Below are 18,386 nucleotides of genomic sequence, written 5' to 3' on the forward strand. Positions count from 1 at the left end.
CAGGTAGCCAGGTCCTTCTCCCTCCAGGCTGGAGAGACAGGGTCTCCTCCCAGCTCCTGGCCTCTTCTAAGGGCCAGCTGGACCCTGATTGAGCTGGCCACAGCTGTGGCTGCTTCCCCAATCAACTAGGTTTGCTGCTTTCACCCCTTTTCCCCAGCCCCAGCCCTCTGCAGGGCTGCTTTTACTATTGGCTCCCCAGGGCAGCCCTCTCCCAGGGCTCTTTTAACCCCTTCAGGGCCAGAGTGGGGTTTTCACCCTGCTACAGGATCCCAGAGAAGGGTGATAGAATCATAGAAACTACTGAAGAGGTGGTTATGGTTTTCTTTAACAAAGCAGCAGGAGGCAATGCCACCTGAGAAAGGGAGAGGGAATTGGAGCCTGCCACTGAGACCTCTGTCCTGGCTCTTAGCTGTGAGTCCTTCACGGCTGAACAGGGGATAGTTCCCACTCTAGACAGCACAGGGTATGTGTCCTAGAGGGGGGCCCAGAGGAGGAAAATGGGGGAGGAACAGTGGGAGTACAGGAATGTCTCCTCACTGATCACCTGGGGGACGATGCCCAGGCCAGAATGGCTGATTCCTTAGAGGTTTTTAAGGTCAGGCTTGACAAAGCCCTGGCTAGGATGATTTAACTGGGACTTGGTCCTGCTTTGAGCAGGGGGTTGGACTAGATGACCTTCTGGGGTCCCTTCCAACCCTGATATTCTATGATTCTATGATTCAGCATCTGTGCTTCCAGGCACCCAACCTGTGGCTCCAGCTTTGACAGGGAACTGTGTAATTGACCTGCCAGAGGGGAGCAGTCACACAACTGACTTTGCACGGATAGAGAGAAGGGGGACGGAGGGTACCCAAATACAAAGTTATTGTTCCATCTCATGATGCAATGTTTGTTGCTAATGATAAATCGTATAACAAAGAATTTGATACTGATGGTAAATCCTATGAAAAGGTGTAATATGCATGATTTTTGGGAAAAGCTTTTGGACATGCTACAAATAGTAAACAAGAAGCCCTATGGGAATACTGCTTCTCAGCTAACACCTCTAAACAGGCTCAAAGCTTGTTACAGCAGGGAAAGCATAATAAACCTGGTCTGCTGTGGGGAAGGGGAAACTGAGCCAAACCACTGCATGGCATTGATGACTATCTGTATTGAGTTATCACAAGTTGGAAAAGCATAAGGGTTGACAATCCTGCACATATACAAAGACAGGTTTTCTAGTGACAAATAGAAGGCACACACAACTTTGTAAAAACACATGTGGATCACACTCCAAAGTTTGCAACACTTGGGCATTGTGTGTTCCATACCTTAAGAAGGCCTTGGGCACACTCCTTCCAAACTAGTCAGTGACTAACACTTCTGCAGTAAACTAAGGCGGGAGGGGTGACATTCTGTGCCGCCAAAGCAACAGGTATCAATGGTATCAGTGAAAAAGTTATGATTTGCTGAATATGATTACCCTATTTGTATGCATGTCTCATTTTTGTACCAAAAATTCTGAAAGCACGTGAGGGCAAAGGAGCAGCTCATGTGACACTGGACTCCATTTGTGCCTGTACTTTTCTGCTAACTGTGCTGGGGGCTTCTGCTTGGAAAAATGAAGATCCCTCCAAATGACAGAAGCCATAAAAGGTGGAAGTAACAAAATCGCTTAGCCTCACTCCCCTCCATAATTCAACATCTGGAAAATCCTTAGGAACAAGGACCGAACTGGGGATTTGGTCCTAGGCTGAAGGCATTTCTAGCCTGTGCATGGAGGACAGGTGGACTGCATGTACCATCAGGGTGACACACTGCATGATTCAAATCCTGTCAAGTTTTTGAACTTAGATTGTCATTTTGCTTTATTTCTTAGGTCATCTCCTTTGTTCTGTACACTCATTACTTATAATCATTTAAAATCTATCCTTCTGTAGTTAATAATTCAGTTTTATATTTTTTTTTTACCTAATACAGTGTGTTGTTTGAAATGCAAAAGAGAAATGTGCTCAGGAACAGGGGCTAGTATATTGTCCTCTCCACATTGAGGGAGGGGTGGACTGGGTAATAAACTTACCCTCTCCATGCTTCTGACCAGGATAAGATGGTACAGCTCTGGGGTCCTAGACTGGGGACCTGTGGGGGAGAGGGGGAGTTGGTTGGAGCCTCTCTATTGTTGGTTCATAAGTGTGTAGTGAAAGCATTCATGTAACTGCAGCTGGATGCAGTTGTGTCTGTCTGTAAGAGTCCAAAACCTGGAGAGGATTACAGCTTGTCACATCCTCAAAGTGTGAAAGGGAGCCCAGGTTGGTATGCCAGAGGGCTCAGCGATACCCCCTTTCCAGGTTGCGTCCTGGGCAAATCTGTCATGCTCACCTAATGAACAAGCCCTGCTGGACCATGAGTCCATTTCCTTCTTGACATGTGCTCAGTTAGTAATGGAGAGACGATAGTTCCAGCAGGGAAGTCACGACTCCTGGGTTCTGTCTGTCATTCTCTGTGTGACCTTCACCATGTCACATCTCCCTTTGCCTAAGTTTACCTATCAGTATAATGACGATATTTTTCAAGGAATCCCTGTTGAGGTTACAGGGACAAACCATCCCGATGAGTCGAAAGAATAGTAAATATGGCAGGCGACCAGCTTGGCTTAATGGTGAAATCCTAGCGGATCTTAAACATAAAAAAGAAGCTTACAAGAAGTGGAAGGTTGGACATATGACCAGGGAAGAGTATAAAAATATTGCTCGGGCATGTAGGAAAGATATCAGGAGGGCCAAATCGCACCTGGAGCTGCAGCTAGCAAGAGATGTCAAGAGTAACAAGAAGGGTTTCTTCAGGTATGTTGGCAACAAGAAGAAAGCCAAGGAAAGTGTGGGCCCCTTACTGAATGAGGGAGGCAAGCTAGTGACAGAGGATGTGGAAAAAGCTAATGTACTCAATGCTTTTTTTGCTTCTGTTTTCACTAACAAGGTCAGCTCCCAGACTGCTGTGCTGGGCAACACAAAATGGGGAAGAGATGGCCAGCCCTCTGTAGAGATAGAGGTGGTTAGGGACTATTTAGAAAAGCTGGACGTGCACAAGTCCATGGGGCCGGACGAATTGCATCCGAGAGTGCTGAAGGAATTGGCGGCTGTGATTGCAGAGCCCTTGGCCATTATCTTTGAAAACTCGTGGCGAACGGGGGAAGTCCCGGATGACTGGAAAAAGGCTAATGTAGTGCCCATCTTTAAAAAAGGGAAGAAGGAGGATCCTGGGAACTACAGGCCGGTCAGCCTCACCTGAGTCCCTGGAAAAATCATGGAGCAGGTCCTCAAAGAATCAATCCTGAAGCACTTAGAGGAGAGGAAAGTGATCAGGAACAGTCAGCATGGATTCACCAAGGGAAGGTCATGCCTGACTAATCTAATCGCCTTTTATGATGAGATTACTGGTTCTGTGGATGAAGGGAAAGCAGTGGATGTATTGTTTCTTGACTTTAGCAAAGCTTTTGACACGGTCTCCCACAGCATTCTTGTCAGCAAGTTAAGGAAGTATGGGCTGGATGAATGCACTATAAGGTGGGTAGAAAGCTGGCTAGATTGTCGGGCTCAACGGGTAGTGATCAATGGCTCCATGTCTAGTTGGCAGCCGGTGTCAAGTGGAGTGCCCCAGGGGTCGGTCCTGGGGCCCGTTTTGTTCAATATCTTCATAAATGATCTGGAGGATGGTGTGGATTGCACTCTCAGCAAATTTGCGGATGATACTAAACTGGGAGGAGTGGTAGATACGCTGGAGGGGAGGGATAGGATACAGAAGGACCTAGACAAATTGGAGGATTGGGCCAAAAGAAATCTAATGAGGTTCAATAAGGATAAGTGCAGGGTCCTGCACTTAGGATAGAAGAATCCAATGCACCGCTACAGACTAGGGACCGAATGGCTCGGCAGCAGTTCTGCGGAAAAGGACCTAGGGGTGACAGTGGACGAGAAGCTGGATATGAGTCAGCAGTGTGCCCTTGTTGCCAAGAAGGCCAATGGCATTTTGGGATGTATAAGTAGGGGCATAGCGAGCAGATCGAGGGACGTGATCGTTCCCCTCTATTCGACACTGGTGAGGCCTCATCTGGAGTACTGTGTCCAGTTTTGGGCCCCACACTACAGGAAGGATGTGGATAAATTGGAAAGAGTACAACGAAGGGCAACGAAAATGATTTAGGGGTCTAGAGCACATGACTTATGAGGAGAGGCTGAGGGAGCTGGGATTGTTTAGTCTGCAGAAGAGAAGAATGAGGGGGGATTTGATAGCTGCTTTCAACTACCTGAAAGGGGGTTTCAAAGAGGATGGCTCTAGACTGTTCTCAATGGTAGCAGATGACAGAACGAGGAGTAATGGTCTCAAGTTGCAATGGGGGAGGTTTAGATTGGATATTAGGAAAAACTTTTTCACTAAGAGGGTGGTGAAACACTGGAATGCGTTACCTAGGGAGGTGGTAGAATCTCCTTCCTTAGAGGTTTTTAAGGTCAGGCTTGACAAAGCCCTGGCTGGGATGATTTAACTGGGACTTGGTCCTGCTTTGAGCAGGGGGTTGGACTAGATGACCTTCTGGGGTCCCTTCCAACCCTGATATTCTATGATTCTATGATTCTATGATATGTTCACAGTGACTTTCCTTTACTAGGTGTTTTGAAGATCCTTCAATGAAAGGTGTTATCAGAAGTGAGCTGTAGCTCACGAAAGCTTATGCTCTAATAAATTTGTTAGTCTCTAAGGTGCCACAAGTACTCCTTTTCTTAGTATGATGATAGTTACTGATGAGAATTACTGATCTCTGATTCCTTCGTGATAGCCCCGTGTGCCTGCAGAAAGTGTTCGTATCTCTCCTCAGTTACCTTAAGAACATAAGCATGGCCGTACTGGGTCAGACCAAAGGTCCATCCAGCCCAGTATCCTGTCTACTGACAGTGGCCAATGCCAGGTGCCCTGGAGTGTGTGAACCTAACAGGTAATGATCAAGTGATCTCTCTCCTGCCATCCATCACTCCCCTCTGACAAACAGAGGCTAAGGACACCATTCCTTACCCATCCTGGCTAATAGCCATTAATGGACTTAACCTCCATGAATTTATCCAGGTCTCTTTTAAACCCCCTTATAGTCATATAGTCACCTTTCTCCAGATCTCTCTGTCTACTATCTACCCATTAATACTGGGCATTTACAGGGTATCAGACCCTATGGAGAGCTGGCCATTATCCCTAGTATTCTTACTAATCAACTCCACTTTTTAAATACACACAAATACACAGAGCAGCCAATTCCTCTCTGACTCAGTGGAGAGCCCAAGAGTTCTCATCTCCCTTTGGGAAGGTCCCTTAATTACTGTTTACTTCTAAACCTGGATAAAGAACAAAGAAGCACAGGCATTGAAAGAGAGACATTGGCTAGAGTGTCTTCGGTTTCCAGCCTATTTCCATCCATATGCCGCTTCTCCCCCAGAGGCTGAGCGAACCCCCCTGGGATTGTGCACATCTATATTATAAATGGTGCACAGCCCTGTGTCAGCTCTTGGTGTGCAATGCTGCTGTAGATGCTGGGTTGAGAGAAGTGTGGAACACAGCTGCCTGCGGGAGATTCTCAGGGAAGACACGTCTGGCTCAGAATTCACAGGTACCCGTCTCTTCCTGAGGCGCTCACCTGCTCGACAAACCCAGTGCAATGTGGGTGTGATGGGATAGAGATAGGTCTGTGGTCCTTTCCGCTCTGTGCAGCCATTAAACATGCTGGGGCCCTTGCCACAGGGGATGAGTTTGCTCCAATATCACTGGCCAAAACATCCCCTTTTCTCTGCTCCTGGCTAATGGGCTCCAGCCCTGAGATGGCTGTATTTCAGTGGCAAAGGAGATGCTTCAGAATGAAAGATTTTACTAGATGTAGAATACAAGGCCAAATTCTGAGGCCTTGGCCCATATGTTCTCAGACCCCACAGAAGCAAAACTCCCCTTGGAGTAAGAATTGAGTAAAGACCTCAGGAGCCAGCTGTATGTCAGTTAATGCACAAAAAGAAAAGGAGTACTTGTGGCACCTTAAAGACTAACAAATTTATTTGAGCATAAGCTTTCGTGAGCTACAGCTCGCTTCATCGGATGCATTTGGTGGAAAATACAGAGGGGAGATTTATATACACACACAGAGAACATGAAACCATGGGTTTTATCATACACATTGTAAGGAGAGTGATCACTTAAGATGAGCCATCACCAGCAGCGGGGGAGGGGGCGGGGGGAAGGAGGAAAACCTTTCATGGTGACAAGCAAGGTAGGCTATTTCCAGCAGTTAACAAGAACATCTGAGGAACAGTGGGGGGTGAGGTGGGGGGGAGAAATAACATGGGGAAATAGTTTTACTTTGTGTAATGACTCATCCATTCCCAGTCTCTATTCAAGCCTAAGTTAATTGTATCCAGTTTGCAAATTAATTCCAATTCAGCAGTCTCTCGGAGTCTGTTTTTTAAGTTTTTTTGTTCCACCAAATGCATCCGATGAAGTGAGCTGTAGCTCATGAAAGCTTATGCTCAAATAAATTTGTTAGTCTCTAAGGTGCCACAAGTACTCCTTTTCTTTTTGTGAATACAGACTAACACAGCTGCTACTCTGAAACCAGTTAATGCACAGGGACTCTCACCTCCTCCTCTTGCATTTCAGGGCTCTGGCTGTTAACTGCGGGACTATCACCTGACTTTCTGATAGAAAGCATGGAGGGGCTAGGTCTCCTTACTGGAATAAATATATGAATTTTTGAACATGGGCAAGACCTCTTTTATTCTGGCTTCATTCGAGAATTTTACTGAGCTGTTATGCCTGAAACTTTCTGAAACAATTCAGCTAGAAGCAGAAACCCAGTGTGGGAAATTTCAGTCCAAACGGTTAAAGTTTGGCAAACTTATAACCAAATGAAAATGAGATCTCCTAATTGAATGTGTCAGACAGCGTTAACTAACCATGGTGTCACCAGCACCACCTACAATGGCCAATCCATTTGTGAATCCCATTCAGCTATGCTCTTTGCTCTAATAATGTCTGTGGCAAGGAGTTACTCAGGCCAAATATGGATTAGGTAAACAATTTTCCTTTCTCAATGTTATATATTCAGACTTTCAATGTAATTGAATAGTCCCTTGTTCCTGTGTTATGAGACAGAGTAAATATAAATGCTTGACCTACTTTCTTTATCAATAGATACATAGGGTTTAAGATCAGAAGGGACAATTAGATCATCCTATCTGACCTCCGATATAACAAAAGCCATTAAATTTCACCCAGTTGCCCCTGTATTGAGCTCCAAAACTTGTGTTTGACTAAGACCCAGTCTACAGTAGGATTTTACATTGTAGAATCATAGAGCCACAGGGTGAGAAGGGACCTTCAAAGGTCAGCTAGTCTAACCCCCTGCCAAAATGTAGCATTTGTTGTGTCTCAACCATCCTAGACAGATGGCTCCAGCCTCCTTTGGAAAACCTAGTGAAGAAGCTTTCACAACCTGCCTAAGCGACTGTTCCATTGTCCTTCTGTTCTTATAGTTAGGGAGTTTTTCCTGAGATTGAATCTAAATCTGCTCTGCTGACCTTTGAACCAATTGCCTTTTGTCCTGATTTTTGTCAAAAAAGAATAATTTTTCTCCATCTTTTTTATGGCAGCCTTTCAAATACTTGAAGACAATTATCATGTCATAGATTCATAGATACGAAGGTCAGAAGGGACCATTATGATCATCTGGTCTGACCTCCTGCACAATGCAGGCCACCGAATCTCACCCATCCACTCATGCAATAAACCTCTCACCTATGTCTGAGCTATTGAAGTCCTCAAATCATGATTTAAGGACTTCAAGGTGCAGAGAATCTTCCAGCAAGTGACCTGTGTCCCATGCTACAGAGGAAGGCGAAAAACCCCCAGGGCCTCTTACAATCTTCCCTGGAGGAAAATTCTTTCCCGACCCCAAATATGGCGATCAGCTGAACCCTGAGCATGTGAGCAAGATTCACCAGCCAGATACCCAGGAAAGAATTCTCTGTAATAACTCAGATCCCACCCCATCTAACATCCCATCACAGACCATTGGGCCTATTTACCATGAATAGTTAAAGATCAATTAATTGCCCAAATCATGTTATACCATCATACCTTCTCCTCCATAAACTTATTGAGTTTAATCTTGAAGCCAGATAGGTCTTTTGCCCCCACTGCTTCCCTTGGAAGGCTATTCCAGAACTCCACTCCTCTGATGGTTAGAAACCTTCGTTTAATTTCAAGTCAAAACTTCCTGATGGCCAGTTTATATCCATTTGTTCTTGTGTCCACATTGGTACTGAGCTTAAATAATTCCTCTCCCTCCCTGGTATTTATCCCTCTGATATATTTATAGAGAGCAATCATATCTCCCCTCAGCCTTCTTTTGGTTAGGCTAAACAAGCCAAGCTCCTTGAGTCTCCTGTCATAAGACAGGTTTTCCATTCCTCGGATCATCCTAGTAGCCCTTTTCTGTACCTGTTCCAGTTTGAATTTATCCTTCTTAAACATGGGAGACCAGAACTGCACACAGTATTCCAGGTGAGGTCTCACCAGTGCCTTGTATAACAGTACTAACACCTCTTTATCTCTACTGGAAATAACTCGCCTGATGCATTCCAAGACCGCATTAGCTTTTTTCACGGCCATATCACATTGGCAGCTCATAGTCAGCCTGTGGTCAACCAATACTCCAAGGTCCTTCTCCTCCTCCGTTACTTCTAATTGATGCGTCCCCAGCTTATAATTAAAATTATTGCTATTAATCCCTAAATGCATGACCTTACACTTCTCACTATTAAATTTCATCCTTTTACTATTATTCCAGTTTACAAAGTCATCCGGATCCTCCTGTATGATATCCCAGTCTCCAAAATTCTCCAAATTGGCAATTCCTCCCAGCTTTGTATCGTCTTCAAACTTTATTAGCACACTCCCACTTTTTGTGGCGAGGTCAGTAATAAAAAGATTAAATAAGATTGGTCTCCAAACCGATCCCTGAGGAACTCCACTGGTAACCTCCCTCCAGCCTGACAGTTCACTTTTCAGTATGACCCGCTGTAGTCTCCCCTTTAACCAATTCCTTATCCACCTTTCAATTTTCATATTGATCCCCATCTTTTCCAGTTTAACTAATAATTCCCCATGTGGCACAATATCAAATGCCTTACTGAAATCTAGGAAAATTAGATCCAATGCATTTCCTTTGTCTAAAAAATTTGTTACTTTCTCAAAGAAGGAGATCAGGTTGGTTTGGCATGATCTACCTTTTGTAAAACCATGTTGTATTTTGTCCCATTTACCATTGACCTCAATGTCCTTAACTACTTTCTCCTTCAAAATTTTTTCCAAGACCTTGCATACTACAGAAGTCAAACTAACAGGCCTATAGTTACCCAGATCACGTTTTTCCCCTTTCTTAAAAATAGGAACTATGTTAGCAATTCTCCAGTCATACGGTACAACCCCTAAGTTTACAGATTCATTAAAAATTCTTGCTAATTTAATGTGCCAATTCCTTTAATAGTCTTGGATGAAGATTATCTGGCCCTCCCCCGATTCACTCCCATTAAACTGTTCGAGTTTCGCTTCTACCTCAGATATGATAATATCTACCTCCATGTCCTCATTCCCATTTGTCATGCTAACATTATCCCTAAGATCCTCATTAGCCTCATTAAAAACTGAGGCAAGTATTTGTTTAGATATTGGGCCATGCCTAGATTATCCTTAACCTCCACTCCATCCTCAGTGTTTAGCAGTCCCACTTCTTCTTTCTTTGTTTTCTTCTTATTTATATGGCTATAGAACCTTTTACTATTGATTTTAATTCGCTTTGCAAGGTCCAACTCTACTCGACTTTTAGCCTGCCTCACTTTATGCCTACATGTTCTTACCTCAATAAGGTAGCTTTCCTTGATGATCCCCCCCAACCCCCCAACCTTTCAAACCCTGTAGGCTTTCTGCTTTTTCTTAATCACTTCTCTGAGATACTTGCTCATCCAGCTTGGTCTACAACTCCTGCCTATGAATTTTTTCCCCTTTCTTGGGATGCAGGCTTCTGACAGCTTCTGCAACTTTGACTTGAAGTAATCCCAGGCTTCCTCCACCTTTACATCCATAAATTCTTCAGTCCAATCCACTTCCCTAACTGATTTCCTTAATTTTTGAAAGTCCGCCCTTTTGAAATCAAAAACCTAGTTGCAGATTTATTTTTGTTTATCCTTCCATTCAGTTTGAACTGAATTAGCTCATGATCACTTGAACCAAGTTTGTCCCCCTACAACCATTTCTTCTATGAGGTCCTCACTACTCACCAAAACCAAATCTAAACGGCATCCCCTCTTGTTGGCTCAGCAGCTACTTGATACCATCAGCTATTGCATCTAGGAAAATCTGAGCCATATTATTATTACTAGCACTTGTCCTCCAGTCTGTATCTGGGAAGTTAAAGTCTCCCATGATCACACAGTTTCCATTAGTATTTACTTCATTAAAAACATTAAAGAGGGCTCTATCCATATCCAAATTAGATCCTGGCGGTCTATAGCACACCCCAAGCACTATCATAGGGAGGGCTCTCGTAGCTTTCTTCCCCAATGTGATTTTTCCCCAGACAGACTCTGTCTTATCCATTCCGTCACTTTCTATTTCTTTGCATTCTATCTCATCACTGATATACAATGCTACTCCACCACCTTTACCTTTATTTCTGTCCTTCCTAAACAGCACATACCCTTCAATACCTATAGTCCAGTCATTACTACTATTCCACCATGTTTCTGTTATCCCTATAATATATGGTTTCACTTCCAGCACCAGTAGCTCTAGTTCCTCCATTTTGTTACCTAGACCCCTTGCATTGATGTCCCTCCTAAATCGTTTCTAAACTAAACGCACCCAGTTCCTTCAGCCTTTGTGCATATGGTTTGCATTCCATCCCTTGGATCATCTTTCTTGCTCACCTCTGAATCCTTTCCAGTTTCTCTACATCCTTTCTAGATAGCTGTGACCAAAATTACACACAGCACTCCAACTGAGACCTAACCAGTGCTGAGTAGAGTGGTACTATCACCTACCATGATTTGCATGCTATGCCTCTGTTAATGCAACCCAAAATTGCATTTGCTTTTTTTGCAACAGCAAAAAAATCCACACCCCGAGAGCTGTCACTTTATCAACCTAACCCCGATGTAGAGAGAATGAGGTGGACGGGAGTACACAGGCCATCCCTGTAAGTCGTGTCCACACTGAAGCACTTTGCAGTGCCTCAGTAGTGTTTTAAGTGTAGACAAAACCTCATGCAGATCTTCCAGAAAAGCAACCAGTCTGGATCTGCAGACATGGAGAGTAAGAGAATCCACCACTTCCCTTTGCAGTTTGTTCCAACAATTAATCACCCCAAGTGCTAATCATTTGGCCCTTATTTCCAATTGGAATTTGTCTGGCTTCAGCTTCCAGCCATTGGGTCTTTCTCTGCCTTTCTAAACTAGATTACAGAGCCTGTTAGTACCCATGGTTTTCTCCCCATGGAAGTCTCTGCTTGATGTTCTTTTTAGATGAGACAAATAGATGAAGCTCTTTAAATCTCTCTCTTTATCAGGCATTTCTCAAGTCTCCAAACATTTTTGTGGGGTTTTTTTCTGCATCCTTTCCAGTTTTCAACATCCTTTTTGAAATGTGGACTGAAGAACTGGACATGGTCAGTTTCATCAATGACATGTGCAGAGAAAAAATCCTTCCCCTGCTCCAACTCACTACTCCCCCGTTTATGCATCCAAGGATCGCATGAGCCCTTTTGGCCATAACATTGCTTTCAAGGTTCCCTCCCCACTCTGAACTCTAGGGTACAGATGTAGGGACCCACATGGAAGACCCCCTAAGCTTATTTTTACCAGCTTAGGTTAAAAACTTTCCCAAGGCACAAACTTTGCCTTGTTCTTGAACAGTATGCTGCCACCACCAAGCACTTTAACAAAGAACCAGGGAAAAGGACCACTTGGAGTTTCTCTTCCCCCAGAAATCCCCCCAAGCCCTTACACCCCCTTTCCAGGGGAGGCTTGAGAATAAACAAGTTGAGTCCAGACCAGCTTGGGTTTCTTATAACCCTAGAAACCCAATGGGATTCTTAAAAAACAGAACTTTATTAGAAGACCAAAACAAAGATAAAAGAAACATTCTGTAAAATTAGAATGGAAGATAATCTCACAGACAGTCGGATTCCAAACAAAGAGAAATGCAAAATCTCTAGGCAAAACCTTAAGTAACAAAAAGACAAAAAAAAAACAGGAATACACATTCCCTCCAGCACAGCAAATGTACAAGTCAAAACAAAGAAAACCTAATGCATTTTCTAGCTAGATTACTTACTAACTTTACAGGACCTGGAGGCTTGTATCCTTCATCTGTTCCCAGCAAAGTTGTCACAAAGACAGACAAAAGCCTTTCCCCCGCCCCTCCAGATTTGAAAGTATCTGTCCCCTCATTGGTCATTTTGGGTCAGGTGCCAGAGAGGTTATCTTAGTTTCTTAACCCTTTACAGGTGAAAGGATTTTGCCTCTGGACAGGAGGGATTTTATAGTACTCTATACAGAAAGGTGGTTATCCTTCCCTTTATATTTATGATAATTGTACTAGGAGCTTATGATGATTTCGTTGTCCACAATGACCCCTAAATCCTTTTCAGGGTCCCTGCGTTCCATAATATGGTACCCTAGATTGTGGGTGGGGCTTGCATTCCTTATTCCAAGAGTATTACTTTGCATTTGACTGTAAAAAGAAAAGGAGTACTTGTGGCACCTTAGAGACTAACAAATTTATTAGAGCATAAGCTTTCGTGAGCTACAGCTCACTTCATCAGATGCATTTGTGAGCTGTAGCTCACGAAAGCTTATGCTCTAATAAATTTGTTAGTCTCTAAGGTGCCACAAGTACTCCTTTTCTTTTTGCGAATACAGACTAACACGGCTGCTACTCTGAAACCTGTCATTTGACTGTACTAATACATTTTGTTTGCATGGGCCCAACTCAACAAATACTCCAGATCAATCGGTATGCCTGCCCTGGCTGCCTCATTGTAACCACTCTGCCAATTTTTGGGTCGTCCGTAGATTTTACCTGCAATGATTTTCTATTTGCTTCCAGATCATTGATGAAAATACTGAATAGCTTCTGGCCTAGAACTGATCCCTGCAGAACCCCACTAGAAATATCCCCATTCCCTGACAATGACCCATTCACAACTGCTTTCTGAGATCTGTAGGTTAGCCAGTTTTTACTCCATTTAACATGTGCTCTACTGACATTGTATAGTGTTCATATTTTTAACTAAATGTTTTCCCCTACTAAATCAAATGCCTCAGAGAAATTGAAGTCTGTTGCATCTGTTTGGTTCCCTTGACCAACCAAATGTGTACTCTCATTAAAGGATGAAATCGGATTTATTTGACAAGACCTGTTTCCTTAAACCATATAGTTGACTGGCATAAATTATACTCCTAGATTTTTTTTAATTTATCCCATATCAGCTTTTTCATTGTTTCTTAAACTTGTGAAATCTTTTTTCTTAAACTTTCCCTTTATTTTTTTTAATAGTTTAGGTTTAATGCAGAACTGTCCTTTATTTCCTTTGGGTGGGAGATGGGGGGGTGGGTCTGTTGATGCCCGACTGCCTACTTCTGATTCGGAATGACATGTTTGGTGATCGGTCAATTCGTAACTCTGGTTTTTGTAACTCTGAGGTTCTCCTGTAGATGCTGTTTAACATCCTCCTTGACTGCTAATGGACTGGAAAGTATTTCATGACTGTATGTGACCTGAATACCTGATACTGCTCCTTTCTGAATGCAGAACAAAACTATTTCTTGAACACATCTATATTTTCTCCAACATTAACAAGTTTCCTTTCTCCCTCTCGGAATTGTCCTATACATTTTCTAGGGTTTCTTTTGGTCTTAATATAATTAATAACCTCCTTTTTGTTATCCTTAGCCCTAAAAAGCATGGATTTCCCCCTGATGTCTGTAACATCATGTATCAATTTTCATAACTTCCCATTTGTATTGCTTGCTATCTATTTTCCCTTTTCCCCATTTGTTATATATTGCTTTCCCCCCTCAATTGCTGCCTTCACTTTGCTTCTGAACTGGGTTTTTAACCAAAGTTCTCCACCTTCTTGATTGTGGAATCATGGCTTTTTGGCTCTCTCATGAACTCTTCTTAAAGAACTCCCATTTTTCTGTCTAAATTTTTCCTCCCAATCAGTTTTGCTGATAATTTGCCTCATCCTTGGGGAATTAGCCCTTTTGAAGGGTATCTGTAGATAGCTATTACTGGCTGGGAGCTGTTCTCTGTTTGTCCATTTCAATGTAATCAGTTCCATTCTTTTATTTTGTTCTCTTCTATCGTATGCCCCCTTAATTGTCTCTTCTCTAAACTAACCAGTCCCAGACTTTTCAGTCTATCCGCATATAGCAGCCTCCCCCATTCTCACAGCCTGCCTGAGAAATCCCCTTTTTATCTGCTATATCCTTTATAGAGACTGGGTGACCAAAATTGAGTGCATCTCCAAAGCAGGATATTCTCCCTCCCATTCCTTACGCATCTGAACATTGTCTTTGTTGTGGCCACTACTGCAAATGAATAGGTGTTTCCGTGGAGCTGCTATCAATGATTCCCAAGTCGTTTCCCTGAGGAGTGTTCTAGTTGGTATGTTTCCCCCAGCACATGTCTTGGCAAAGGTGTTTTTTCCCCACTCTCAGATTTTCAGTAACTAGGTGAATGGGAAACTCTCTACAGCATGACTCTATAGTAGGGCCATTAATCCCATACTGCTGTGCAGGACCGTAACTCTTGGCAATGTGTGTGATAGTGGTTCCCAAACTTGTTCCACCGCTTCTGCAGGGAAAGCCCCTATCAAGCTGGGCCAGTTTGTTTACCTGCCACGTCCGCAGGTTTGGCTGATCACGGCTCCCAGTGGCTGCGGTTCGCTGCTCCAGGCCAATGGGAGCTGCTGAAAGCTGTGCGGGTCGAGGGACGTAGTGGCCATTGCTTTGCAGAATGGGTTTCTCCAACTGAGGAGGGGCGATAGATGGCACGCATATTCCAATTTTGGCACTGGATGCCTTGCAATGGAATATATCAATCGGCAGGAGTACTTCTCCATGGTGTTGCAGGCACTCGAGGATCACCATGGGCGTTTCATTGACATCAGTGCAGAGTGGTCCAGAAAAGTGCATGATGCATGAATCTTTAGGAACACCAGCCTTTACAGAAACCTAAAAGCTGGAGCTTCCTTTCCAGACCAGTACGAGACCTGGCATACCCCCCAATCCCAGGGCTCATCAAGTCGTACATGGGAAACCTGGATAGCAGTAAGGAGCATTTCAACAATAGGCTGAGTAGAAGCAGGATGACCGTGGAATGTGCATTTGGTGATTACCAAATGCACCAGTGCACTGGTGATGCCTTTTTGACAGGTTAGACCTCAATGAGGAAAATATTCTCATGGTTGTAGCCATGTGTTGCACCTTGTATAATATTTGTGAAGATAAGGGCAAAAAGTTTGCTCAGGGGTGCTCTGCTGAGATAGAACATGTGACTGCTGATTTTAAGCAGCCAGATACCAAGGCTATTAGAGGACAGAATGGGGGCAATTCGAATCAGGAAGATTTTGCGGCAACACTTTGAAAATGAGAATGAGTAATGTTTATTGCTATGCTTGGGATTGTAATGGATAATGAAGATGAGTTTTGGTAGGGTAGGAAGCAGTTGTGATTGTTCAGGCCCAGGGTTCAATGTAAGGATATGATAAAACTGCTTGCTTGTTTGCTGATGCCATCTGCTATCATAACGTCAATGGAAACAAATAAAGAGTGGTTCTTATTCAAATAACTTTGCTTTTATTGCCAAAAACCCCACAACACCATGCACACACACACACAGCTGAGCATAAGTCCAGCTTTCATTTTAAAAAGCGTCTGTGGAGGTGCAGTGAACTGTAAAGTGAGACGTCCCAGAAAACGGAAAGGAATGTGTGAGTGGAGCTTGGGGAGGACATGGGAAAGAGTTCTGAATGTGCTGAAGGGAAGGGCGGGCACCCATCGGCTCAGTCTGGAGCATCAGGAGGGCTGCAGCATGATGGTTTGCCACTCCAAAACTTTTATCAGCCTCTCCATTGCATCCCTAGTGTATGCCTCATTTTCTTTTCTTTTCTGCTTCTCGCTTTCCCTCCACTGCCTGAATTCTGTCCAGTCTGAATCAGAGTACTGCAGCACCTCCCAGAACCTTCCTTGCTCCATCTTGGGTGCTTTCTTATCCGGCGGAGACACTCGGCTGGAGTGGAAGGGGTGCCTCCTTTCAAGGACATATCTGATGAAGCACAAGTAACAATAAACAAAAGCATTATTGTTAACTATATGTAAAGCATTCAAATGATACATTAAAATACACTGCTGGTAACACACCTATCCCTTTCCCGCTGACCCTTGACAAGCACACATGCTGATGAACATTAAAAGCATGGTGAGTGTTCCCAGGGGTGGGAGATGTTGGATGTGGGAGAAAAGCAATGGGCTAATTACAGTGATAAAATCAAGCACGATGTCTACACTGGCACTTTGGTGACAAAAATGTTGTGTAAAAACCTTACAACTCTTGCAACTTTATTACGTCACTGAAATGAGGAGTTCTGCCATCGAAACTGGGTTTGCAGTATTTAAACCTCTACTGTTTCTTCAACAAATGCTGCCTTTTGGCAAAAAAATGTGGCAGTCTAGAGAAGGCCTAGGGAACAATAAAGGATAACCGGTATCCACTGGTGTTTCCTGCTGGTGCCTATTAAGGATTCCCACACCACGATGTGTAAGAATTATTGACGCAGGGAGCACCATAAAATATGGAATTGGCATTAGTAGGGTCAGTTGTTCATAATTAATTTATCTGAATAAAGAAAATGCAATATTTCAGTCTGTGAAGAGTGACCAATCTGTTTCATCCGTGAGAACAGCCTCCAGTAGTGCATAAAGTGTCTCATATTAACATTGTCTCTAAATCCAGGTATTTGTCCTGCGACCATCACCCTAGACCGTGGGCACATATAGGAAGTCAGGGGAACGTTCGGTACATGCAGGAGACACCGTTGTACCTCAGCGTTGGACATCTTCTCTCCTACTCCGTGTCAGATTCCAACTCAACTGACTTCACCAACCCCTCCACCTTCATGCTGCTGGGCATTCCTGGCCTGGAAGAAGCCCATGTCTGGATCTCCATCCCTTTCTGCACCATGTACATCATAGCCATCTTGGGGAACTTCACCATCCTGTTCATCATAAAGATGGAGCCGAGACTCCATGGACCCATGTACTATTTCCTCTGCATGCTGGCCATCACCGACCTGGTCCTGTCTACATCCATTCTGCCCAAAATGCTGAGCATCTTCTGGTTCAATTCCAGGGAGATCAATTTCAGTGCCTGCCTCACCCAGATGTACTTCATTCTCAGCTTCTTTTTGATAGGGTCTGGGATCCTCGTGGCCATGGCTTTTGATCGCTACGTGGCCATCTGTCATCCCCTGAGACATTCAACCACTCTGACAAACCCTGTGGTCGCCAAAATTGGCCTGGCCGTGGTGCTGCGCGGCGTCATGCTCATACTGCCCTATCCCTTCCTGGCAAGGAGGTGGCCATATTGCAGAACTAACATCATTCCAAACACGTACTGTGAGCACATAGCTGTGGTGAAGCTGGCCTGCACCGACATCAACGTCAGTAGTTATTACAGCCTCTCTGTGGCATTCTTGGTGATCGGTATGGATGTGTTTTTTATTGCCGTATCCTACACCCAGATCCTCAGGGCCATCTTCAGCCTCCCAACAAAGGACGCCCGCCTGAAGACTTTTGGGACCTGTGGCTCCCACCTCTGTGTCATCTTAACCTTTTACATGCCACATCTCTTCGCCGCCCTCACGCAACGGTTTGGGCACAATGTGGCCCTACATTTGCGTGTTCTCATGTCCAACATGTACCTCCTGGTGCCCCCCATGCTAAACCCCATCATCTATGGGGCAAAGACCCAGCAGATCTGGGATAGGCTGCTCCAGCTCTTTACTCAGAAAGGGACCTAAAATTTTCTCTTGGTGCTCTGGTTCTCAGACCGCGCTCCATGCAGAGGTGGCTGCTGACATGGTGCTGGGCCCTCTTCCCTGAATCACTGATTAGCCAGTCAAAGAGACATTAAATCCTTTCCTGACCTTACTGTGCTGTTTCAGCGTGACAAACTGGGGAATCTGTCTATGTACAACTCATAGGGTTGACACCTTTCTAATTGCTGGTAACTGGAAGCCTGAGGCCCTGCCTCTT

At 44.1% G+C, this 18,386-nt stretch overlaps 1 protein-coding gene across 1 annotated transcript; it reads left to right on the forward strand.

Moving 5' to 3' along the window:
* The first annotated feature begins 5,505 nt into the window (after positions 1-5,505).
* Positions 5,506-18,151, forward strand: LOC119860348 (olfactory receptor 52R1-like). The gene is made up of 2 exons (XM_043503982.1): positions 5,506-5,612; positions 17,086-18,151. Exons 1-2 carry the CDS (start codon positions 5,506-5,508, stop codon positions 18,149-18,151), a joined length of 1,173 nt encoding a protein of 390 aa, XP_043359917.1.
* Positions 18,152-18,386: the final 235 nt, after the last annotated feature.

Source organism: Dermochelys coriacea, chromosome 1, assembly GCF_009764565.3.
Source record: "Dermochelys coriacea isolate rDerCor1 chromosome 1, rDerCor1.pri.v4, whole genome shotgun sequence".
Taxonomy (NCBI): Eukaryota; Metazoa; Chordata; order Testudines; family Dermochelyidae; genus Dermochelys; species Dermochelys coriacea.